Source organism: Trichosurus vulpecula, chromosome 5 (assembly GCF_011100635.1).
Source record: "Trichosurus vulpecula isolate mTriVul1 chromosome 5, mTriVul1.pri, whole genome shotgun sequence".
In the NCBI taxonomy this organism is placed as follows: domain Eukaryota; kingdom Metazoa; phylum Chordata; class Mammalia; order Diprotodontia; family Phalangeridae; genus Trichosurus; species Trichosurus vulpecula.
Genome location: NC_050577.1, coordinates 217,616,626 through 217,643,769, shown reverse-complemented (window position 1 = coordinate 217,643,769; position 27,144 = coordinate 217,616,626). Strand labels below are relative to the sequence as shown.

The window sequence follows — 27,144 nt, the reverse complement described above, 5'->3', positions numbered from 1 at the left end:
ACATAAACTACCAGGGGGCTAGACTGAGTCAGGCCCACCACAAAACAAATAATAAGGCACGGAAATGATGAAACTAGGAGCTGAGGCTAACAAGGAGAGCTTTGGGTTAGTGCTTTGAGAGGATCCATTGAAATATATGGCAAGGTTTAAAGCATGGGAGAAGGGAAGAATGAAGGGGATATAATGGTTGTCTTCTAGTATCTTAAGGAATATCACATAGAAGGGAGTTTGGATGGGGTGATTTGGCAGCAGAGGGCAGAATGAGGAACAGTGGCTAGAATTTTCAAAAAGCCAAATTTAGGATTGTTGTCTCGAGAAACCTCCTAATAGAGCTCTCCAAAAAATGGAAGAAAAATGGTGGGATTGTAAGGGAGTGGGCTCCCCTTCACTGGTGGTCTTTAAACAAAGGCTGGACAACTAATTATTGGGTATGATGTCGTGGGATTCTCTTTTTGTCTGGACAAGCTGACATCTAAGGTCCCTTCCATCTCTGAAATTCAGTAATTCTGCCAATTGCAACTGTGGAGTATAGCAATTTTGGGTGAGTTATCTGGTTTGTCAATTTAACAAAAAATAATCTGCTTTAAAAAAAAAAAAACAATCTTATAGACAGACCAATTTTCTTTTTGGTATGGGTGAGGGGAGGACAGGGCTAAAAATATAGATCACCCTCTGGATAAAAGACAGACATTTGATTACTTTGGCAAGTTCTCAACCCTTGGAAGTTAAATAAACAAAGGGAGTGGTTTTGGCTATTTTCTCCCCTTACTACAATTCTAGCTGGACCTAAAAATCACAAGAGTTGTAAACAGTGTAGTATCATCTCAAGCAGCTAATTAGAAGTTAACTAGGACACGGAGAGATAAGCTTAAGTTGTACTGGACAGGATTTCATAGACCCTCTAATCTAGTATCTTTTCTCCTTACCTTGATACTAGTTGTTGGCAGTTGCTTCATTCTGAAAGGCTATGAAATGTGCCTCCTCCCAGCTTCCAATTTCTTTAAAAAAATCCAGTCCTTAAATCACCAAGTATGTCACAAGCTTCAGGAGAGAAAATGTGAATGCAAACTGTATTGGGAAGGCCACAGGATAGGTGTTCCAACTAATTTGGTCTTTAACACCCTACAAGACCCAGCTCTGAAAAGAGTTGTACAGACTTCAAGTGATTGAGTGATTTGCATTAGTTATTCACCAGCTTATTGAGCTACCTTGGAGTGTAGAACACAGTGTTAGGTACTGTGGCTATTTATAAAAGCAGAGGAAAAATGGTTTTTGCCCTGAGATGCCTGCAGTCTGTTGGGGTAGAGAGAACAAGGACATGAAAATGACTTAGGAACATTCACAAGCAGCATCAAGTAACTTGCAAACTGCAATTGAAAGCACGCAAACTCCAGACATCTTATGGGCTGAAGAAATGCAGAGAAGAGGCTGATCTGGACTGGAAGAAGTCAAATGGCAGCTTCAAAGGCAAAATCCCAGGCTCAGCTCAAATTCTGCTTTCTGAAGGAATCCTTTCCCAGTCCCCCAGTGGCAGAATATCTCCCCTTTCAAATTGCCTTCATCTATTCTCTGTCTATCCATTATGTGCATGGTTATTTACATGTTGTCTACCCCCATTAGATTTGTTGACCTGAAAGTTTGGTTAAAGGAGGCAAACAGGCTAGGTGATATGTAAATCCATATCGTTAATTTCCTTAAAGCTAGCAGATATGTACATGTATGGGGCCAGACAAAATCTGACTGCCTGAACAGAAGTATGAGAAGATTTAAATACATTTTTAGAACAGTCGCAACTCAGCAGGTCTGTGTTACTCAATGTTATGATCTCTATATATGTTTAACCATGATAAAAGAAAAAGACTTTTCTAAATTGAATAGGTTGTAAATACAATAAGATAAGAGAGTTGACAAGGGTCAATTGAAACTGCAACCTAGCATTTCTGTGTTTAATTTACCATTAACTTTCCATAACATAGTATATGCCCATAAAATATTAAGCAAAATAGTTTCTCAGGTTAAGGGTCTCATCTTTAATGGCTAATAGACAGAGGAAAGAATGCCCTTAAGTCAGCCTGATCTGGCCTTGTTGACATAGGAAGAGGTATTCTCTGAGTTTACTCAGAGAACAAAGAGGTTGTTAGGTTCAGACTCTTTTTCTGATTAATCAGTTCAGGCTCTTCCTCTGGTTAATCAGTTCAGGGTCTGACCCTTATTGAAGTTACTATAATGATATTAAATGATTATCAGATTATGTATTCCAGGAAGGCAAGGGTGGAGAGGTGTTGCCTTTTCTTTTGTATTCTCAGAGATATTTATCCAGTGCTTGGCACATAGCAAACAAATGTTTTTTGACTGATTGACCCAGCAAATAGTTGGCACATAATAAATGCTCACAGCAAGCTTATTATCCTAGCCTTTGGTGAAGTTCATCATAAAGGTCCCTTCCAGCTCTAACTCTTTCTATACCATCCCAAGATCCCCTAGTCATTTTCTCATCTGATCCTCATGAGAGATGATCACCATGGCACTCTGTGGTCCTGTCAAACTGGTCAGCTTGTTTTCCTGTACACAGCAACCCCATCTCCTACCTCTGTATTTTGGCCCAAGCTGTCCCCTGTGCCTAGAACACTCCCCCTCCTCACTTCCAGCTCTTTAAGCTCTGGCTCTCTTCAAGGCTTAGCCCAAGTGCTACCTTCTACCTGATGCCCATTGTGATACCTCCCACCCCCTTTAGTGCTCTTCGGTCCTCCCAGAAATTATTTGTATGTATTGTGACTCTCTTAACTCACTTCCTTCAGGGTTCTAGGGCAGGTTTTCAGTCTAGGGGTTGGAGAAGTTTTTCTCTAATGAAGAAATTCTCAAATTTTTTGGTCTCCCTTTACACTCTTAAAAATTACTGAGGACAAAAACCTGGGAAGACTTATGTGAACTGATGCAGAGTGAAGTGAACAGAACCAGGAGAACACTGTGCACAGTAAAAGCAATATTGTAAGGAGGATCAACTGTGAATGACTTAGCTATTCTCAGAAATACAACGATCCAAAACAATTCCAAAGGACTCATGATGAAAAAAATGCTATCTGCCTCCAGAGGAAATACTGATGATATCTGAATACAGACTGAAGCATGCTGTTTTTCTCAGAAATTTCTTACTTTGCTTCTGTAGTATGAGGGCAGAGTTTATAATTTCAAAGAGGATCATACATATGTCTGAAAGGTTCAGAACTGCCGGATATAAGTAATTCTCAAAGTAGGAGGCAGAAGAATCAAAGCATATATTTAGGCTCCACAGTAACCAACCCACAAACCAGCATCCCCATTTTGATATTTTGATCAAAAGCTTCCAGGCCCAATAAGTCCACCTTACAAGAGTAACCAGGAGGCCACAGAGAAGCATGATGGTATAAAGCAAAATCATATACATGCTTCCCCTCTATGGTAAAAAGATTACCCACTGGCCTCAAGTCCTTGTTCAGCACTCCTTAATCCTCAATCCTCGCATAGGTCAGCTCTGCTACCGGCAGCTCCTGCTTCAGCTTCGGCTGTGGCTATAGCTGTAGCAGCCTCTGGCTCCAACGGAAGCTGTTTTTAACCATCCAGCTTCTGCAGGGGTGTAAGGTATGCCAGGGAAAGCACAGGTTCTTTCAGTCTGCTTAAGCAAGGTGAAGGGGTTGACCGGGAGAGCACAGGTTCTTTCGATCTGCTTAAGCAAGGGAAGCAAGGTGAAGGAGCTGACAAGCTTACTCCAATCCAACATATAAACAGCATTCAGTTCAGGGGAAAAAGCCAAACTATTCAAGGGCACTTGTTGACTAAGTGCTAAGGAGCCCATTTTTGGTTACCAACACAGCTTCTTTCTTTCTTTCTTTTTCTCTCCTGTCCTTTTTTTCTATTTGAGTTTTTTCCCCACAAAATGACTAATATGGAAATATGTTTTACACGATTGCACATGTATAACCTATATTAGATTGCTTACTGCTTCAGAGAGAGGGGAGGGATAGAATTTGGAACTCAAAAGTTTAAAAAAATGTTAAAAATTGTTTTTACATGCAATTGGGGGAAAAGAAAATACTATTTTAAAAATTACTGAGGACCCCAAGGAGCTTTTGTTTATCTGGGTTACATCTACTGGCATTTACTACCTTATTAGAAATTAAAATGTATTTTTTATGAAATAGTTTTGAGGTCATGGACATCCTGTGGAACCTCAAGGTCCCCAGACCACACTTTGAGAACTCCTATGAATCTGTATCTCTGCCCTTGCTGGACTGGCCTAGAAAGGTCACCTAGAACCATCATGCCTTACTGTCTAGAATCCAGCAACTCCCAGCACAGCTCAAACTTCGGCATTTCTGGGGTCTCACCCTTCTGACTTTCAAAGCTCATCAGGTCCCAGCTGTCTCCATCCTCCTTCAACTACAAGCAGTGACCAACACAAGGAGGCAAAGAACTGAGTTCTGCATTCATAGGCCATTTCATTGGCCTCGGAGGAGGAGGGCCCTGAGACCTGTCTCTTTATAGCACTTACTTTCTCATGGGAATGCAGCCAGGCAGTAAAGGGTAGCTAGGTGGCACAGTAAATAGAGAGCTGGACCTGGAATCAAGAAGACTCATCTTCACAAGTTCAAATCTGGGCTCAGACATTTACTAGCTGTATGACCCTGGACCAGTCACTTCCTCATCTGAAAAATGAGCTGGAGAAGAAAATGGCAAACCACTCCAGTGTCTCTGCCAAGGAAACTCCAAATGGGGTCACAAGGAGTCAAACAAGAAAGAAGAAGAGGAAGAAGAAGAAGAAGAAGAAGAGGTCCTGAGAGGCTAATGACTTTTGAATGCACCTCAACCAATCACAGTCTGTCTTCTTATTGTCTGGTCAGCAGACTGGAGCCACCAATAAAACATCTGCACATGCCCCAAGTGAGGGAACAGGGTCATTCTGTGTCATCTTGTCTTTCCTAAAGTAGGCTCCCCAGCTTCTTCCATGTGGAAAATTACATCGCCACCTTCCTCCTCTTCCCTGTGTCCCACTTTATCTATGTGCTTTACTTTTCCCTTATCTATGTACTTGCTGCTAAGTACCAGTAGAATTTCCATTTCTTTAGGCAAGGGTTATTTTTTTTAAAATATGGAAGAGTAAGAAAGAAAAGGAAGGGAGGGAGGGAAGGAGAGGAAGGGAGGAAGAAAGGAAGGAAGAAAGACATAGAAAGCATGTTGAATTGATATGAATTGAACTGAGACACCTTGTGAGAGACAAGGCAAATATCCCTAGTTTACTAATGTGAAAACAGGGCCAGAGAAATGAAGCCACTTGTTCAGTGTCACACAGCCAGTAAAGGAGAGAGCTGAGACTAGTCTCCAGACCTCACAGTTTCTGTTCTTTAATACTGTGCTCTCTAAATATGAGTCATCCTGGACTGGACACCAGGAGCTACACCTCCATGGGAGAGGACAGTCTTGCTCTGCGGGTCTACGTGAACCTGGCCTTGTCACACTTTTCAAGTAGCAGAACAACATGGTTCTTTGTCAAACAAAAGAAAACAGTTCATTTAAAGGAAAAATAGCAAGACATCTTCAGCCCAGATTGGACGCCCCTGTCCAAACCTCAGATAATTCTCTTTACCTGGGAGTAATGCATCCCCAGGGAGGCATTTCTCTTGTCCTGTGCTATCCCTATTCTCATTTTTCTGCTAGCCAGGTTGAATGTGGTTCTACCACAGCAGAAAACAAGAAACAAGCCAATTTCCCAAGTTTCCATACAGTTTATTTAAGAGATAATGTCAGCAGAATAGAAGGTAGTCAGAACCAAAGTGCTGCGTGATGAATGCTGAGCCAGGAAGACGTTTATTTCCAGAGTGGAAGACATTCATCATGTAGTATCCGTCACTTTGCCTCTTATATGAAATGATCAATGAGGTAGATGTTGTGTTTTTGCCTGATAGCTGTTGATGAAGTAGTGACAGTTACTCACTGAGGTCGTTATGGAAAATGTGTTTGCTGATTGGTTTAGCCAGCCCGTTCTCCCTCAGCCAATCCTAAGAGTACAATTAGAAAGAAAAATAGACTGGCTTATTGGTTTTTGTTGAGTTGGCTAAAGTTAAGAGGAAGGTACTTTTTACTGTAGCACTTAGGGGATGTCACAAATGTGGGTATAGCTCACAGTCTCCTTGGAGGAAAGGGGTTTCATGAACTACTATGGCTCAAAACCACTCATCACCCAATTGACAGCTCTCTGGTGATGAGCCCCTTGGGACCCAGCTAGGCTGATTCTTGGATAGGGTATATACAGCTCATCACCAAGCCTGTCCTTAAGACCTTTCCTCTATAAGGTCTGCTCAAGTTTTAATGTACCCTTGGAGAGCTCAGGATGACCTCTAGTCCATGATGAGGAATCAGATTAAACTTGAAAGAGGTGTGTGTGTGTTTTGAGGGAAGGTATCATATTTTATTTTGTTTTTAGTTTTTTTAACATGTAAAAGAAGACTGAGGAATTTGAAAATCCATTAAAGGCAGTATAAGCCTTCTACAACAAGGGAAACCAGACCTCCTCGTAGGTTTCTACTGCATAATGTTTACTAGCATTAAGAGTCCTTGCAGTAAGACAAAAAGAGCACTGGGTTGGAGGGTAGGAGAACCTTGGTCCTGGTCTTGGTTCTTACCTTAAATAAGCATGTGAATCTTAAGTCACCAAATTGGTCTGAACTTCAGCTCTGTATACTGCAAAATGAAGAGATGGGGCTGGACTATCTCATCCCAGCCCAGCCACTACTGTTGCTTTGAGAGCCAGGGTAGGGGGTCTCAAGTCTCAAGTCCCAAGCCACTGACAGTGCAGGAAGTTTACTCACAAAAGCGAGGGGAAGGACAACACACATAAGATACTCCCAGAATCCTAGCCAGAATCTTTTGCTAGGATTCGATCCATAGAGGATGGAAGAACAACACAGGTGTGAGGCATTAGGAGAATAAGAGTGGAGATATCTATCTGTGACCACACGGACTGCTTAGCACATGTGCAATGGTTGTAGCAACAATCCTTAAACTCTGCCACCTGGTGCCTCTTGGATCGAAGATGTGGCAGGGTTCTAAGTCAGGGTTTGCCAGTTTGAGGGAAACCTCTGTAGCCCATCTGGCAAGGTGAAAAGAGAATAACTCCACGGGTATTTGTTATAGTTGTTTGAGGGAGTATCTTGTAAGGTCAAGGGAAGCTAGAAGGGAAATGTGGCCACAGAAAGAACCCTGGGAGTCCAAGATCAGATGAACCTCTACTCAAGCTTGGTCTCCATGAACTCCTGAAAAGGAGCAGATGTACCTGGCTAGTATTGGCATACCAGCAGTCCATTTAGTGACAGTCATGCTCATGTTGTTGGGAAGTTAAAAAATATCATGTATTTTATTTTGTGCACTTAAAAACATCATTCTGAGAAAGGTTCCACATCAGCTTCCTCAGACTCTGCCAAAGGGGTCCATGGCACACAAAACAGCTAAGATCTGTAAGTCTAGCTAGATAGATGGATATGAATGCTTAAACCTGAAAGACCCAGTAGTCATGGAGCATTAAATCTGTGGACATTACTCTGCCAAAGAATGAATGAATGAAGCATTTATTAATTAATTGCTTATTATATGCCAACCACTGTGCTAAGCTCTGGAGCTATAAATGAAAAAGTCAAACAGTCCCTCCTCCCAAGGAGTTCATATTCTAATGAGGGAGACCACTCATATGGAAAGTATGGAAAGTGACCCTTGGCAGCTCCAAGATTGCTGGGCACTCTCTCCTTCTCTAGCCTGCCTTGCCATCATAAGGCTGATGAGCCTCAGCTGGTATAGACACGCTCCTTTGAGCTATCCAACATGATTCATCAGTCACTTGGCATCAAATGGTTTTCTGTCATAATACACTGAATATTAATGCATTTACACTTGAATTGTACTAATTCAAAAGAATAAATGTGTGGTATGTGTAGGTGAAGAACTAGGAATAATAGTGGAAAACACAGTCTTTGTTGCATTTCATTTCCCTTTGTGCATTCCCTTCTTTTATTTGCCTCACTGAACCCATGCAAACTCAGGTACTCAGCTCTTCTCACTGAATCAGATGTGCCAAGAACACATTGGCTTTAATTAAGATCTCGTGCCTCTCCAGAGTGTTTGCATCTTAAAGGGGGCAGGGTAGGGACAGGGGAAGTAATAGATCCCCAAGGGTCAAGTTTCCTACCCAGTGGCACCTGGGTGAAGGAAAGCTGGTGGTGATAGAGATGTTAATCCTGAAATTATTCCATAGAGATAACTGGCCATCCTGCCCATGACTAAGGGTGGTTTGGGGAATGGGGTGGGGGCTGGTAATGATGTATTAGATGTAAGGACCATAAGTTAAAGGCCTCTCTTTTGCATTTATCTCACTCTTGCTTGTATCATAATTATTGATATGCATGGACTTTCCCAACCATTAGATCCTAAATTCCTTGAAAAAAGAATCAATCTGTCTTTATATCTTGTAATGACTGTCCTCACCCTTCCTGCATAACAGTCATAGATTTAGCCCTAGAAGTAACCTCTGATGTCATCTAATCCAAACCCCTTTGTTTTACTTCTGGAGAACCTGGGGCCCCAGGTATTAAGTGGCTTGCCTAAGGTCACCAAGGTAGTAAGCAGGAAAGTGTCCCTTGTCCTTGAACCCGTGTCCTTGAACTTCAAATCCAGATCAATCTAAATCTCTGGCTCCCAACTCTTTCCACCCGGCTTCATTTTCCTTTAATGTTTGTTAAATTGAATGTGGAAAATACAGAAATTCCTTTTTTTGAAAAAAGCTATCTGAGATTCATTTTACAAAATTTGTTTTCTTTTCCTTTCTAGACTATGCTTTTTGAGTGTTGCACTGAGATAGAATGTCTGCTTTTGCAACGTGAAGACTTGCCCCTAAAAGTTGAGGTAATATACCGAGGTGTTAAGACCAAACCTCTGCTAAAAATACCAGCCCTATCTCTAGGCAAACATGCTTGATGCTGTGGAAACCAAAATGCATAAAACATCTTTGGTATAGAATATCAAGAATCTAAACCAATCTTCTTAATTAATGTGACTTAGCAATAGATATAATTTTCACTTCCAGAAATATAGGTGCTAAACCATTAATAACAAACCTCATCATAAATCTCACTTTGGGCAGAACTAAGACATATGAAAATGGATTGTTGTCTGAAGACACACCGTTTGTACTCCTGAAAGAGAGTTTTTATCACAATACAGTCCATCACAGATCTTGCATATGAGTTTATCAGTTCCTTGTCCACTTAGAAACTAATCTCGAACAGAATTTCAGGATTCGAGATACTTGACAGGTAGACAGAAATAGGAGGGGAGAGGGAGGGAAATGTAAAAAATCAGAGAATGAAAATAGGAGCTGTGAAAAGAAGCAAGATAATTTAGCTGTGATGGCAGAATCAGATTGTTGAGGATTCCTAAGTTGGGGTATATGTCCAGTGAGGATCAGCATGTAAGAAGTAACATGAGTAGTATCATTAGAAGTTGCATAATTGTAGGATCAGAGATCCAGAGCTGGAAGGGACCTTGGAGGTCATGTCTAACATGCTCATTTTACAGACAGGAAAAGACAGGCCCAGGGGAGTTGAGTGGTTGTCTAAGTTCACCCACAGAGCTGAAAGGGACCTCAGTGGCCATCTAGTCCAGCCTCTTCATTTTACAGGGTGAGGGAGGTGGTGAATTGCCCAGGGTTCTGTGGGCAGGATTTCACATCGTCATAGTAGGCATTATATAAACCCTGGTTATCATCATCATCATCCTTGTGATATCACACTTTTATCCCATTGGCTAGTTAAGTGTACATTTGATGAGCCATTAAACCAAGAAAGTTGCTAAGTCATATTTGGGTCTACATTCATCTCTTGGACACATTCCTTGACCTTTTTGTGGAATCTAGCATAGTACAAGGTCATTTTGTAATGTGCTATCTCCTTTTTGGGAATCGGGAATTCTAGAGCAGTTCTGTTTCTCATTATCTCAATATAGTTATCAGGGCTCATCATTCCATCAGTGGGAGCAAGACCTCCAGGCCCATTGAAAGTAAAAGAAAAATGCCCAAAACACTTTGGTTCTTTTTTTTTTTGAGGGGGGCAGGTAGGGGTAGTGATTTACAGTCTGATGAAGATGCCCAGATCTTACAGGTTCACATTTGCTGACAATAGTTTTGGTGCAGCCTTGAATGTAAAATTGTGTTTCATTAGTAAAAAATTACCTTTTCCCAATTTTTAATACTTCAATCTTTGTATTGTCTTGCCCATGGCAGGTACTTTTTTCTTTGTAGCAGTGGTTAGCCACTGTTCGGGGCTTTGTTTTCATTGTTCTTCTCACTGTTCTTCCAACCTAAAGAAGCCCATACTTCACTGTAGAGGAATCAGTAACAATTCATCCAGTTGCTTGGTCCCTCTAATGGTCTTGTTTTCTGAGGTAAAATTAGGTTATTTCTCAGTAAAAATTTGTGAGTTCTTGGCATTTCATTTTCAACTTCGATCTGACTTTCTTCATTAAGGAATTGAGGTTATCCTTGGTCCTCACAGGTTGCTTCCGGCTGTGGAAAGATCATAGAATTGCAGATTGAGACCTGAAAGAAACCTCAAAGGTCATCTAGCCCACCCCTTCACTTTATATTTGAAGAAACTGAGACTGGCAGAGAAAGTATATTGCCTAAGGTTATATAGGTACTACCTATATAGGTTCCATCTGAACCTAGGTCCTTAATTCCAAATTTAGTCTATTACACCATCCTGCATCTTTAATTACAAAAGCCAAAATACTTTGTTCTTCACAACCTCCCACTCACTGGCTCATACCATGACAACTCCTTTGCCTACTGGACCTTTTTGGGAAACCCCCTCTCTGTCCCTGAGCCTCTTCCTGCTTCCGGGCATCATCCTGCTCTCTCAGGTCATGGCAGGTCCCCAGTTATGCTCAATAAGAAAGCAGCCACCTTTGGAATCCCCAGTTCTGCTCAGTAAGAAAGCAGCCACCTTTGGAATCCCACCAAAGAGGCCCAGTTTGCTTTCTGGGCTGGTGACGGTGGCTCTTGCCAAGAAGGCAGGACATTCATTGACTACTGCCTGGGCTGGGATTAATGAGATTGGAAGACTTCAAACTTTCATGAGTGGAAAGTATCAGTATTGTGTGTGTGTCTCTCTGTACTCTGTGTGTGTGCCTGTCTGTATGGTTCTACATTGCTTTCACCCCTTTTTCCAATATTTATTCCTACAGAGGAGGGTACTGAGTTTATTGTGCTAGCATTGTATAATGCTTATCCCCTCACCAACAACCTGTGGGTCCTCAGTAAGTATTATCTGATGGAGGTGATGGTAATGGATCCTGGAACAATTATTTCCTTTGTACGTAATATCTTTGGGCTGATGTAAATTGGAAAGCAGTCGCCTGCCTTATTTTCTTTATTGTATTTGTTAATGGTCCTTTGAATAGGCTGTATAAGAGCTTCTCATTCTGCCTTTATTCTGTGAGATATAATCCCCCTGTCCTCATGTGAAGAATATTCTTTGTGTGTAAGGTCATGAAACATCCACTTAATATTCCTCCATTCTTTTGAAGACAATGCTGGATGACATTGGTTCCAGACTGCTTTTAAAACAGTCCGCTGACTTTGATCTTGGTCTCTCACTGTTCATTTCTGTCAAATCTGGCTAAGAGGGGGAGAAAAAACCTTAAGAAAAGGCCAGACTATTAAGGCAGTTTTCAAAATGCTAAGAAAAGACTAAGATATTGATAGCATTTTCAAAATGTTCGAATCTTCTGAGCCTTGCCAAGCAGCGGGATCAGGGTAAAGGAAGCTCTCAGGCATCATGACTTCAAGACCCTTTATATAATCTGCATTCTCAAGCAGGGAGGTGGGGTGGGGAGACTCTTGCCTACAGTGAAATGGGGAGTGCCAGTGAATAAAGTGGCCAGGATGTAAGTGAGACCAAAGGAGAATGGCAAAAATGATGTCATTTCCCAACGGCCAGTGTGTGGCAGAGGGTTACACCCTATTCTTCACCTTTGACACAGCTGCCCTTTGGTGGCAGATGGATGAGTTAGCATAAATTAAGTATCTGCTGTATACAAGGCACTGTGTTAGGCTGGATAATAAGGATATAAAATGAGATAAAAAGAGACCTTGCCCTGAAGGGGCTGACAGTCTAGGGGAGAATAGTGAGAGAGGTACCAAGGAGAGGTCCAAACAAAGCTTCTTAAAAAATTTAAGTAAGAAAGAAAAAAAAAAGAAATTTAAGTAAGGAGAGATCTACTTGAAGCCAAGATCACAGAATCGTAGATCTGGAGCTGAAAGGCATCTCAGAGACCTTCTAGTCTGGCTCCTGATTTTCCACATAAGAAAACTGCACCCTAGTGGGACTAAGTGGAGTGCCCAAGGTCACACAGGGAGCAGAGGTCCTCTTTGGGCTGGCACCAGAACTAGTGCCTTTCCCCATGTACTGGAGTCTCAGGGAAGGGTTTATAGGAGAGAAGGTGCCCAGCAGAGCTGTCAAAGGAGGAGGAGATGTCCAGAGATGGGGAGGAGGTGGTTGTCCATCGTGGCAATGCAGAAAGCATGCACCAAGGCAGAGGTGGAAGAGATGAGGAAAGGAAGGGGCAGAGGCTAGTCCAGTTAGGTTGGAATATGGAGTGAATAGTGGTATGAAGAGGCAAGGCAGGCTGAAGAATGTCCAGATCAGAGCTTTAGGCAGTAGCAGCCAAGAAGGTGAGATCACCTGAGTGGTGAATGCGGGAGATTCCTTGGCCATTGCACTGAAGAATGAATTGGAGGGATGACCCAGTAGAAGCAGCAAGGCAATTCAGGAGACTGTTCCAGCGGTCAGTCCAGGTGAGAAGAGGTGAGGGAGCTGAGCGAGGCTGCTGTGACACCGTGAGCAGAAAGAATCAGGATTGGCAGCTTAACGACTATGAAGGAGAGGCAAGAGCCCACGATGACCCAGATGGTTCTGCTTGGATGACAGGATGATTGCATCGATAGACGTGGAGAAGTCAAGGAGTGGGGCATGATGGGGTGAGTTTTGCACATACCTAGAGCACATTCAGGTGGAGGTAGCCAGCAGGCAGTTGGAGATAAGAGACTGGATCTCTGGGGAAAGGATAGGAATAGAATGATTTTAAAAGTGGATAATTGAAGCCACATGACTGATTTGGTGTTTAGTCATTTTTCAGTCATGTCCAACTCTTGTGACCCATTTAGGGTTTTCTTGGCAGAGAAACTGGAGTGTTTTGCCATTTTCTTCTCCAGTTCATTTTATAGATGGGGAAACTGAGGCAAACACAGTGAAGTGACTTGCCCAAGGTCACACAGCTCATAGGTGTCTGAGGCTGGATTTGGACTCAGTAAGACTCCAGGCCTGGAGCTCTATCCACTGCTCTTGAAGTTGAGTCCAAAAGGAGAGACTGTAAACACAGAAGAGGGCCAAAGACAGAACCTTGGGAGGGATGTCTACTGTGAGGGGACAGGAGAATGAGGTAACAGAAAAGCCAGCAGAGAACAAGAAAGACAGTGCAGGGATATGGGGGCTAAAGGGAGAGAGAGAGTATGAAGAAGGCTGGGGTATTTAGCTGCATCAGATTTTACATAGAGGGCAAGAAAATATCAAGTCAGAAAATAAAAAAGTGGTCTTTATTTAATGAAAAAAAAAAAGGCCATTAGTGACCTTAGAGAGAGAATCAGTGGTTTGGATCGATGTTGGACTGGGAGGATTTAATAACAATGACAATAACCAGCCTTTACATAGCACTTGCCATGTGGTATCTCTTTCGGTCCTCACAACAACTGTCCCCATTTTACAGAGGATGAAACTAAGGTACCCCAAAGCTAGAGTGTTGGATAGAGCACTGGGCCTGGAGAAAGGAAGACTCATCTTCATGAGTTCAAATCCAACCTCAGACACTTTACTAGCTCTGGACAAGTCACTTCACCCTGTTTGCCTTAGTTTCCTTATCTGTAAAATGAGCTGGAGAAGAAAATGGCAAACCACTCCAGTATCTCTGCCAAGAAAACCCCAAATGGGGTCACAGAGAGCATGACACAACTGAAAATGGTTACAGAGGAAAGTTTTTGAGGCAGGATTTGAATTCAAGGTTTCCTGACTCCAAACCCAGCACTGTATTTTCACTGTACCACCTAGCTACCAAGCATTGAAGACCCAGTATTTTCATTTGAAAATCCTTCTGATTAAGACTTCGAGCTTAATGTTTGGGATCGTGCTCTAAACAGCTAGAGAAATCCAACCTCCATTCCAACCAGTCTCAAAGCCTTATGAACTCTGTTTCCACAAAAAATCCTGATGTCTTCTTCTTTCCAGCCACATGACATAGCCCTAATCCAGGCCCTCAGCCATCCCATTTAAGTCTGTCTCTCCTGTACCCTCTCTCCAATCCATTTTCCATGCAACTGATAGACGTGGCCTTGAAGCGCCATTGGGACCAGGCTTCTATGGAAGCACTATAGAAACACTGAAGCTTCCGTGGGCTCTTGGATACAATTCAGACTCCTCTGCTTGTCTGTTGAAGCCTTTCACATTGTGGCTCCAACCTAGTTTTTGACAATCAATAAACACTTGTTAAGCCCCTGCAATAAGCCAGGCACTGTGCTAAGTGCTGGGAATACAAAGAAAGGCAAATGACAGGCCCTGCCCTCAAGGAGCTCACAGTCTAAGAGGAGAAAACATGCAAACAGGTATGGACAAACAAGCTCTGTACAGGATTAATTGGAAATGACCAATAGAGGGACAGTGCTAGAATTGCTAATAACACATTAATTAGCCCTCATGCCCCCAACAGATGCATGCACATACACACACACACACATGCACATACACGTGTACACATTTCTCTCTTTTTTCCAGATATCCTGCCTTGGCACAAATGTCTGGAATGTTCTCACTCCTAACCTCTAACACTGGAAATCCCTCACTGCCTTCAAGATTGTGTTCAAGCACCATCTCCTACAGGGAACCTATCCTGATTCCCCCTACCCCCACCAGTTGCTTTCCCCAAATTATTTGGAATTCCTTTGTATATATATATATATATTTGCATTTACTTATCTGCATAGCACTAGATGGCTTTTTGAATAAAGTAGCTGGCATGAAGCCAAGGAGACCTGAGTTCAAACCCAGCCTTAGACACTGTGTGTGACCTGAGGCAAGGGCACATGGCCTCAGTTTGCCTCAGTTTCCTCATCTGTCTAATAGGATAATAATAGCACCTCCCTCCCAGGGTTACTGTGAGGATCAAATAAGACAATTATTGTAAAGCGCTTAGCACAGGACCTGGCACATAGTAGATGCTGTGTAAGTGTTAGCTATCATCATTATCATTAGGGTTCCTTCCCCCAAGTAGAAGAGAAGTTTCTTGACAGTCAGGGCCTATTTTACTTCTGTCCTTGAATCTCCAGGCCCTGGCACAATGCCCAGCACATAATAGTGGGCGCTTTCTAAATACTTTTGCATTAAATTCCCTGAACTGTGCTCTTCCGCTATAGACATGAACCATTTGGACTTTAGGCTAAGAAATCACTTCTCCCACCCCCCAACACACATATGCAGGAGTGTGTGTGGGGTTATGCAGGACACGCTTTCAAGTTTAATCTGTATCATCATTATTATTATTAATATTTTCCTAAGTTTAGACAATCAACAACACAACAAATCATGCTCCAGTTTGTAACATTTGCCAATTTCTAAGGTATAAATGATCATATTTAAAAATCAGCTCTCCTTGGCTCCTGCATATCCCTGCTATATGTTATTATATCAAAATATTTTTGATAAGAATTATTATTTTTTTTAATTCCCAAGTCTTTGGGGATTTGAAAATATACCTTAAAGTACTAAGTCTGCTAACGCAGCCAAGGGAACCAGAGGCTGGGAACAGAATTGTCAGTGGCCTATATCTATTCAGGGGTTACTCTTGTTGGACAATAGAAGGTTGCTGGGCTCTAGAAATACCTCAGGTGGCTGGTTTAATATACTTTCGGTGTCCACATTACAAAGAGGGTTTGCAGTTGATACTGACAATTGCTATTTGTGTGTGTGCGGGTGAGAATGAAAAGACCCGAATGCGCCCCACAGTTCCTGGCTCCCACTTCCCTTGTTCAGCCTGTCCTTTGGTTGGTTCCTGTAGCTATTTGGAGCATGGCCCGCAGCTGTTGATGACTCTCCCCGTCCGGTTCATGTTCTTTCTAGGCCCTTTGCTCACAACAGGGCCACCTGATACGGACAGTCAGAAGTTAAGTAATTAGTGTTCAGCCCCATGAGCACCTTCCAGTAGAAGCATGCAGAAATGCCAAGTATTGTTCAAACTCCAAAGCTGGTGTCTTTTTTCAAGAGCCCGAGGCCTGGAAAGGATGGACCAGCAAAACTCCCAGGAGGGAGAGCAGCAGATTCACCTCCTGAAAGGCTTTGCTGCCAAAGATCAGAGCCTTGACCTGAGCCTGATGGGGCCTCCTCCATAGTGGCCAGAGCCTTCCCTCAAGTCCTGAAGGTATCATCCACTGACAGTGGGATTAGGGATTGACAGTGGGCTCCCACGCTTGAAAAATGAGAGCATGCATGCTGGTCCTCTGAAGAGACTGGACACAGTGTGAGATACGGTACTTACTAACTAGAGGCTCCAATTTCAGTCATGCACACACTAGGGCCCTGAGCTTTCACTTCTGGCCCTCTCCACCTGAGTCCCCTTCCATCTTTCTTGTCATCATTAGCCCTTCTTGGAGTTGGCTTAAAATCCATGTGCCCCAAGAAGGCTTCCCCGATTAATTCCACCTCCATTCAATCACTCCACTCATCTAACAACCTCTGGAAATTTTAAGTCAGGGTTGATAATAATATTTGTGATTATATATTTCTTCTAAGTTTTCTTCCCCCTCTTTCTGAAATTATATAAAGGAACCAACAGCTTGATGCTTTTTATTTAATTTATTCCTCCCCTCAGGACATAGTGTTGTGTTCATAGGATCATAGATGCTGGAAGGGATGTTAGAATGGTTCTGGTCCAGAATTATTGGCTGAGTGGGAAAAGGGACCGGGCCTGTGATTTCCTTGGCATAGGGGTGCCTAAGGAAGGGAACTCCCTCCCCCAAAGCAGGTGGGCTCCTTTTCTGCCACTTTTACATGTTGAGAACTGCCTAGAGCACTGAGAGGGTCATGCCACCGGGATGTCAGATGCAGCCTCAAAACCTACCTTCCTGCTCCCCTCTATCCTCTATGCAGTGTTGTCTCTCTATTGCTGACTGAACAAAAGAGAAATACAGACCAGGGCAGCTGACTTCCTTTTGTGACATCAGTCCGGTCAATTCCAAAGGTTTCCTTTTTGTGATTTATGCATGAGACTTAAGATGAATAACCTTTTCTATTTTTAAAAAGGGAAATGTTTTCCCACAACAACTATTTTGCCTCAGAATATAAAAACAACAATTTAACAAGCTCTTTAAAATAATAATAATTTAAAGCAAGGACTCCAGAGAGAGTCCATGGATATATTTCAAGGGGTCTGTGAACTTGGATAAGAAAAAACACTACACTTTGATTTTCACTCCCTCCTAAAAGAAATTTAGCCTTTCCTTCAGTTATGAATGCAGGCGACAAAACATTATTCTGAGAAGGGGGACTGTATGTTTAACAGGCTGCCAAAGGGGTCCGGGCCCTACAAGAGCTTCCACCAAGAGGGAGACGTGAGAATCTTTCCTTGAAGCTGGAGTTCTTGGCAGAAGAAGGCAGATTTTCAGGTAGTTGAGAGCAGCTGTGCCGAGCTGATCAGAGAATATTACAAGTTTAGTTTCATGAGTAGGTGGTAGTCAAGCATGAGATGTCTTTTTGTGTATCCCAGTGAATGATGAGTTCGTGGGCATGTCTAGCAGCATCAGAGTGGTGAGTCAGTGGCAAGTCTGTGTGAATCTGTGTAGGTGCAGATCCTTAGGGAAGTTTAGGGGAGACGTGTGCTTTCTTGATACCCTGAAGGGTTATCAAGGCAGGGTGTGTATGAAATGGCTCAGGTGTGGAACTCTGTGATATTGGCTCTTTAAACCCTGGCAGCATGGGAGATGATGATGCAGGGCTGGCTCTACAGAAGCTTGGGGGTCGGTTCTGAGCAGGATGGCTCCAGAGGTAGGCCAGTGCTACCTGTGTAATTGTTAAGGTGATTGTAAGCCCTGAGTCTGAAGCAGATCCCCACAGTGGCTTTAGGGACTAGGATGATGAAGCCTTGTTGACAACATGAATAACTGGGCTAGCCTAGTTCTGCATCTCCAGAGCCTAACAAGGGAAGAGAAGGCTAGGGGTCGGGGGTGGGGAGTGGGAAGCCAGTAAACCAGGGATCTAGATGTGAGAGAGTGGGTGAATAGAGGCCCGCCATGTTTTTGTTCAGCCATTTTTCAGTTGTGCCCAACTCTTCATGAACCCATTTGGGGTTTTCTTGGCAAAGATACTGGAGTGGTTTGCCAGTTCCTTCTCTAGCTAATTTTACAAATGAGGAAACTGAGGCAAACAGGGGAAAGTGACTTGCCCAGGGTCACACAGCTAGTGTTTAAGGCCATATTTGAACTCAGTAAGCTTAGTCTTCCTGACTCCAAGCTGGCCATTCTATCCACTGTGACTCCAAGCTGTCCACTCTATCTACTGAGCCACATAGAGACCCACCATAAATAATAATTAAAGGGGAATTTATGAACCCTTTGGATTTCCTGGCATTTAAAGTTCATGAATTTATATCAAATTTAATCTCTAACTCTATCCCAAGAAACCATTCCCTTTAAAAATTCTAAGCTTTAAGCAGTTGGCTCTGACCTCCCCCTTTCAGCCTCTTTCTTCTTAGTGTATATAATGGAAGGTGTCTGTTCTCCAGGGTCATGGGCATTTTAAAGTGCATTTGCCCTGCTTAGAGTAGGTATTCTTAATCAGTCTTATATATAGGGGAAAATGCTATGCTAGAGTGTCAGAGCAGCTGCTCTTTCTACAACAGAGAGTACCAGAAATGATCAAAAGACTCATTTCTGCCCCCGTGGTGTTATGGATGAGCAGATGAGGCTGATGCCAAGTGGGAGAGTCAACCTGTCCCAAGAATATCTCCCCATGGCTTGAAGTTTTACTGGAACATTTGTTGAAAGTTGTCTTTTCTATGTAGTCACCTTGAAAGGTTCTATATTTATTTCAGCAATTCTGCCATTGCTCAAAACATTTGGGATTCTTTCTCTTTAATTTCCCAGCAGGAAATTATCTTTGTCTCCTCTCCAGAACACTCCTGATTGTACTTCTTTTGGCATTTTCCACATCGTGTTGCATTACAATCACCTATGTACTTTTCATCTCTTCTAGTACTAGACTGTAAGCTCCTTAAGGACAGGAACTGTTGTCTTTTTCATCTTTATATCTCCTACAGCAGGAGCAGCTAGGTGGTGGGGTGAATAGAACATAGGGCCTGTAGTCAGGAAGGTTCCTCTTCCTGAGTTCAAATCTCTCCACAGACACTAGCTAGCCTGTGCGACTCTGGGCAAGTCACTTAACCCTGTTTGCCTCAGTTTCCTCATCTGTAAAATGAGCTGGGAGAAGGAAATGGCAAGCCACTTCAGTGTCTTTGTCCAGAAAACCCCAAATGGGGTCACAGAGAGTAGGGCATGAGTAAAAAATGACTAAACAGTAACAAAAACTAACTCTTAGAGCGACTTCCAAAGAAGAGTTAGCGAAAGCTTCAGAGTCACAGTTGAAATAGTGGTGGGAAGGAGAGAGAGGAGAAGCCTCCCCAAGTGACACTTTTGAATGCAGCAACACTCATCTGGATGCACAAATTCTGATGCGTGTGAAAAAAAATCAGCCTTATTATAGTCACACCTGGGATGTTGGTCTAGGGGTGTAGATTTCTAAATAAAGGATCTTTTTCAGCACAGTGCACCTGGAATTACTTATTTTAAACCACCTGGGATGAGAACTACTTAGTAAAATATCTCTGTGAATTGGCCTCTTTTTGTTTTTATAACTTTTTCTCTAAGTTCAGCAGTTCTTTCTCTCATGTGCAAACTCATGCCGGTTTCGTGGCCATCATGGTAGAGTGGATGGTGCACTGAATTGGTAATTAGGGCCTCTGGGTGCAAAAGACAGACCTGCTGTTTGCTAGCTATGTGAATATAGGCAAGGTCCATACCATGAGTCTCACTTTCTCCATCTATTAAATGAACAGTTTGAATTAGTTCACCTCTAAAGTTCTCTTCCAGCTATGAACTGATGATCCATTAAGTATAATATATATGAAAACTTTCTCTTTTGCACCAGATGGAGAGATTTGCATTTGTTTATTTTTCCCAAAAAATTCCCCTAAATGTAACTTCAGTGAAATTTTCTTCTCTGGAAGAATTTGTTTCAGCCGAATATCCTTGTTTTGAGGAACTAAAATCCACTGTGGCCCAGATGACGTTTTATAAGTCTCCAGTTGGCTATCTTGTGAATTAGCAAAGTTCTGCTTATTGATAACTAATGTCATTGCATGTTTATTCTTAAGAGTGTAAAAACACACCACAAAACATATGCATGTATACATGTATGTACATGTGTGCAACATATGTGTGTTAATACACGGATACATGTGTGCACATATAGATGGATAGATATAGACATAATCTGGTGAACTGGTAGTTTCATTGATGTGGAAAACTTCTAAAGATAATGATGCAGACAGGCCACTTATATGTGACTTACAGTCTTGGAGAGTCATATCAGGGCACTGAGAGGTTTAGTGACTTGTCCTTGATCACCTGACATCTACGTATAAGAGAAAGGATTTGAACCCAAGTCTTCTTGACCCTTTAGCCGCTAGGCCATGGAGCCTCTTCAAATCTCTCTCTCTCTTTAACATCCACCCACTCCCATACACATACACACGTATACACATGCATAGCTAAATGGAAATATTTATAGTATAAATAATATACCAAGGACACAGCTTTTAAATGATACATTTTAATCTTAGAAATACATTGATAGACCAGAGCTCCTTCCTTCACCCTCACCCCAACCACTCTATGTGGATTTCACAATGTAAGCTGTATGTTAAAGACTTTCAAAACCCAAGGGACCTGGATACACTTTGGGAGATTTTACCATTCTCTTGTAACTACTACCCAGGAAATCTGAGGAAATGTGTACATTGATACTCTACCATTTACTGAGACTTACTTACTTAAAAGCATATAGTTCCAAATATTGGAGGTTTTATTCAGAGGAGGGAGAGACAGAGAGAGACAGAAAGACAGACAGAGACACCTGAATGAGCAACCGTTAGTCCTAAAGATATGTTTCTGTCCCCAAAGTCACAGTTCTCAAATATGACCACTCCTTCAGAAGGCATCACCCTATGCCCAAGATTTATTCTGGTTTTCCTCCTACTGCCATATAAAGAAAGTAAGGAGATTATCATATTTCTGTCCTCCTCCCCCCTCCCTCCACTTTTCTCCTTCATTTTCTCCATCTCTTATTTCCTGGTGTTCTTTAATGTATTACCATAGCATTAACCACACATTTCACAAGCAGTAGGGTCTGTTAGTATTCCCAACTGCTTCCAAAAGGGGGAGAGTCACAGGAGACTTGGGAGTAGAAGTAACCCCTAAACCACCATTCTTGCTTCCAGTCCCACCTTCACAATCGTCATTTGGGGAAGCAGCTCCTGTAAAGAAGGGGTCGGTCATTCCTACCGACTGCCACACATGGGGCAAGGAAACCAGCCTAGCAGAAACAACAAGGCATCAGAGGGAGAAACAAGAGGCAGCATGGGCAGGGCAAGTCAAACCACCATCATCATTACCTTGACCTCCATCTCCCCTCAGATCCTGATGGAGACAGCCCAAGGCCCGAAACACAAGAGGTGGCAGAGAGATGGTCTCCCTGTATCCCTATGCATTCTCATAGATTTCTCTCATGCTTGGAGAGCTCTCCACTTTCATCTCTTGGAACCAGTGGTGGCATGCTAGTAAATGTTCAACAATTGGCTGGGGGTGGGGTGGGGTGGGGTGGGACAGAGGCAGGGGATATAAGCCCAACAGCCTTTGAAGTGGAATCTGCATCAATATACATTTTCTCCCTTGCTTTCTTAAGTCTAGACAATCAACAAAACCAAGAATCCAGTCCTGATTTGTAGCATTCCGACATTTTCATGCTGACAATTTTGACTGAGTTCTGCCCAGCTGCCTCCAGCTCATTTCTGCTTGGAAGCTGTAGCTCCCTTGAGGGCTTGCAGAGGTGCTCCCTCCCACCTGGAGGGATCTTCTGAGTCTCCATGTTATCCCTCCCCCCCTCCCCACATACACACAGAGTCATTACTTCCTATTTACTTTGTACCCATTTTCTGTTATTTTTATCTCTCTTCAGGTTGTTCCCCCTCATTAGAATTAGAGGTCCTTGAGGGCAGGGCCTGTTTGGGTTTTTGCCTACATGGCCCCAGCACCTTGGATAGCCTTAGGCACTTGGCAGGGACAAGAACTGGACCTGTGACTTCAATGGTTCAGGGAAGTTCCTGGAAAAGAAACTTTCTCTACCAATTAAAGTTAGCATCTTGTGTGTAACTTAGGGTCTCAGGCAGTTGCCTGGAGCATTAAGAGGTTAAGTGACTTACCCTAGGTCACACAGCTAGTATGGGTCAGAGGCAGGACCTGAACCTTTCAACCCAGGACTTCCTGGCCAGCTTTCCCTAGTCTATATAATAGAACCTTTGTATGGTACATAGTCGGTCTAATAAATGCCTGTTGAGTTGAAGAGGAACAATTTGTAATTGTTTGAAATGGTATTTACCTGTTTAACTTTCAAATATTTAGCATCATCAGATGGCGGGCTCCCCTAGTATGCTCACAAATGCTACCTTTTCGGTACCCTTTTTAAATTCTCATCATTTGACTCATGGTGAAGCAGGAGAAACATTGCATTGGAAGGCAGGGGGCCTGGATCCTGACCCCAGCTCTGCTGCTTCCGACCCTGTCACTTTGGGCAAGACCTTTTGCTTCTCACACCTTGATTTCCTCATCTGCACCATCTCCCTTCTGAAAGTCTCTCTCCACTCTAGTCCATGTTCCTTCCATGCAGGGGTCGAAGTGATCTTGCCAATGCACAAGTCCGGCCATGTCACCCTCTTACTCAATAAACTCCAGGATCAGATATAAAATCCTTTGTTTGGCATTCAAATCCCTTCATAACCTCCTCTCCCCACTCCTTTCCAGTCTTCTTAGACCCATCTCTGCTTTGATCCACCAACACTGGCCTCTTGGTGCTACTTGGACAAGACTCTCCACTCCTGACTCTGGAAATTTTCCTCTTCTGCCCTCCATGCTTGGAATACTCTCCATTCCCATCTCTGCCTCCTGGCTTCCTTCAAGTCCCAGCTAAAATCCCATCTTCTGCAGGAAGCTCTTCCCCACTCCCCTTAATTCTCAGGCCTTCTGTTTGTTGCTTATTCCCAGCTGATGCTCTCACATTGTCTCTCTCTCATTTGTACAGAGGCATTTATATTTTATCTTCCCCATTAGATTACATCTTCCTTGAGGGCAGGGACTGTCTTTGGACTTTAGCACAGTCGAAGGCACATAGTAGGCACTTCATAAAAGTGTACTGACTAGCAAGGTCACCTTTAGGGCCCCTTCCCCACTTGAGTCTATGATTATATAAATATAATTCTGGCTCCAGTTACCTGAGACCAAGAGAGTCCAGTTCCTCTTCTGGACACATGCGTCCTGGCCCTGTCGATGACTCAACCCTTCCCCAGTCGTGAGTGGAGGTTGTTGGCAAAAGCAATGATCATCTGTCAGACTCCACCCAGGGAAATAGTGTGGCGTGGGTGAGCAGGGCCACTGGCCCCAAAATGGAAACTGATCGTGTCTCATCATGACAAACAGATGAAAATGACAGACCTCTTCCATAGAGTAGTCATCGATAGTCTTTTGTGGTCTAAAATAGAAACCATACAGCATTTTGACTGGCCGTAAACACATTTTCAGTAGTCCTGGCAAATTCTATAAATCCAGACTGTATTTGGATAGCTGTGGGTGATTGTTATTTGAAATTGATATTTTAGCATTTGAGGGAATCTAATTCTGTCAACACTTAAAGCCACTTATTTAAGGAACACATTTCTGTCTTTTCCAGGTTCCATTTGAAATAACTTTGTCCACTGTAATGAAGCTGGAGATGCTTTTTGATCCCTCTAAGGGCTGTGTCATAAAGTCAAAAAACATTTTCAAGTGGATTACATCTCTTCTTAAATGAGCACCCTTTATACTGCAACCTTTACAAGAACAGAGGGAATTCAATAGTGTTTTGTTCTGAATTAGCTTGAAATTATGGTTATTATGGTTTTGCTGTTAAAAAAAAACCCAAAAACAAAATAAAGTGTCTTCCCTTTTACAAAATTTATGCTTTTTATTCTTTAATAATACAAAGTGGCGAGTGCTTAAAATCATTTCAGAGAATAGACTTTAATTATTTTGTATTTTGTTTTAAATTCCAAAGCTACTTTTAAAACTACCCCTCCCCCAAAAAAGGACACTTAGAAAAAAGGGTCTCAGCAAAGCTTCACAATAGAACTGTTTCTCTCTTACATATTTATGATGGAGATGAGCTTACACCTATAGCCACAGCTACACAAACACAAAGTAGATCTAAGATTGGGGTCAGTTCAATTTGCTGCCAGTTGTTTTTAGAGTTGGGGGAGAGAGGGGAGAAAGGCCACTGCCATCACATGTGCATGGAGGAGTGGAATGTCTGGAGCTCTTTTCTGGGCTTTATTTGGTTCTCTTCATAGGCCTTCACAGTGTGGTTTTCCTTTTGACCAGCGGCAGCCAGGCCCCAAGTAAACACCACTCACCTTGATTCTTTGTTGCGTTACAGCTTGTGACGCCCATACACTAGAACCCCACTGTGTGAGGGCTTCTCACCACCTTTGGATGGCCAGTTGGAGCCCTGAGCCTGGGTGTGACATACACATTTCCAGCAGAACACAGATCCTTCTAATTTGACAATCCTGGGTTCTAATTGTGCATGCTCAGTATGCATTAGGGTACTAGGGGACCTTTAAGGTGATCTAATTCGACCTCTTCATTTTACAGACTTAAAAACTGAGACCTAGAGAAGAGAGATGACTCCTGTAAGGTCACCCATATAGTAAGTCATGCAGCCAAATTTCAAACCCAGATCTTCTGACTCCAAATTCAGTGATTTTTCCACAGCATCCTGTTTCCATGTTGCAATTGGCACCAAGTAGGATCTGGATGTTTCTCAACAGTGTGGTGGTGATCAAGCTATACATGCTGTCAACTAGTTGAAGGTCATGTTGAATATAAATGGTTAAAGAATACTTTAAAATTATTTATATGCATTTCTAAATAAGGAAAATTTAATTAATTATGGGAAAATTAGCAACCAGGGTAGAACATCTCATGTATACAACTGACATGGTATGTACAGAAATAAAGAATGGCAAATATTGCATGCTAATCATTTCTACCAAATGACAGTTTCCCGGGAAAGTTTAGAAGGAGGATTTTCTGCCTAAATTAGAACCTTTCATTTATTGGCTATACCCAAGGCTTTATAAATGTATTTTAATATATTTTAATGTATTTTTAAAATTGATTTCCTGCCAAAAAGGACATGCAAACAGTATCTGCACCAACTTTTTGGAGTAATTCAATGTCTTCAATTAATCAGACATTTTCTGAGTACAAGGTACTGGGCACTGACCAAGGGGCACCAGAAATCATTTCATGGGGCTGTACAAGGAAGGTGATGAGTAGAATTGGAACAGTCTCCTGCCCACATGCTTGCTCTTCTGGTGTGGCAGCCTGAGACCAGAGAGCAGAAGACACAGCTAAGATGTGATATACTGGAAAGAGTACTGGTTCTTGAATTAGAGGACGTGGCTTTACATCCAGCCCCTGAGGCTTACCACTATGACCTTGGAGAGTCCTTCGGCCTCCCTAGGTGTCGGTGTCCTCGTTGGGTTGGACCGGGTAGCCCACAAGGTCCCTTCCAGCTCTGGAGCCTCGATCCAAACGACCACTGATGCTGCCGTCTGCGTGTAGCTCAATTACCAACTGACCAGTGGGACGCCGCATCGCAGGTTTACGAGGCCTTGTGGAAGGCACTGGCTGGTTCTCTCTCTCTGCTTCAAGGTGGCATCCTTTGGAGAAAGCCCCCTTTGCAGCTTTCCCTGATTAAAGTGCCAGAAATGTCCTCCAGATCCACTTAGCGCACAATTGGAGCGTCTCTTCACTTTTGCAGTTCTCCTTGTGGGTGCCATTAGTCAGGGGTGTTGTTTTGACTGAGAAAACAGGGTCTATAACCCTTGTGCCAGACTCCTGCCTTCACAGCTTTCCCTGTTTGAGCTCTCATTCCAGAAATCCCCCATCTCTGCTCAAAGAAGACGCAAACTCACAGCTTGTTAAGTCTGAAACTTTCTGTGGAAGGTGGTGATTTAGGTGTGAGGAAATGATGCGGAACTGGGCTCATGCACAAAAGATGAGAACATAGAAGATCCACCCAGAAGAGAGAGGTGTTTATTTCCAAAACTATTTTTAGATTTTTGACTTTGTGTGTGTGTGTGTGCGCGCATGCGCATGCTTTAAAGAAAATATCTTTCTATATGAACTAATTTATAAGAAGCTTTCTTCATCTGACATAGCATCTGTCTAGGCGGTGCAATGGATAGAGTGCTGGGCCTGAAGTCAGGAGGACCTGAGTTCAAATTTAGCCTCAGATATTTACTAGCTGTGTGACCCTGGGTAAGTCACTTAACTCTGTTTGTCTTGGTTTCCTTATCTGTAAAATGAGCTGGAGAAGGAAATGGCAAACCACTGCAGTATCTCTGCCAAGAACACTCCAACTGGGGCCATGGAGAGTGGACATGATTGAAATGACCGGACAACAGCATAAACAATATAATATCTGAGTGTGTTTTACAGAAGATTTTCCACATTTATTTCAATTATAACAGCAGATAATGAACTAGGCCTGGTGACACATGCCTATGATCCTCACTACTAGGAAGGCTGATGGACAACTTGAGCTCAGAAGTTTGTGGGCCATCTGGTTCATCTGAGCTGCCGTGAGGCTAAAGCCCAGC

The 27,144-nt window shown here is 42.8% G+C and overlaps 1 protein-coding gene across 1 annotated transcript in view; it reads left to right on the top strand.

Annotated features, from left to right (window-relative positions):
- Window positions 1-24,290, top strand: part of CFAP54 (cilia and flagella associated protein 54) — a 303,572-nt gene extending 279,282 nt beyond the window's left edge. The window contains exons 71-72 of the mRNA XM_036760711.1: window positions 8,851-8,925; window positions 24,171-24,290. Of these exons, the coding sequence (XP_036616606.1) occupies window positions 8,851-8,925; window positions 24,171-24,290 (195 nt within the window). The remainder of the gene's footprint in view (window positions 1-8,850; window positions 8,926-24,170) is intronic.
- Window positions 24,291-27,144: the final 2,854 nt, after the last annotated feature.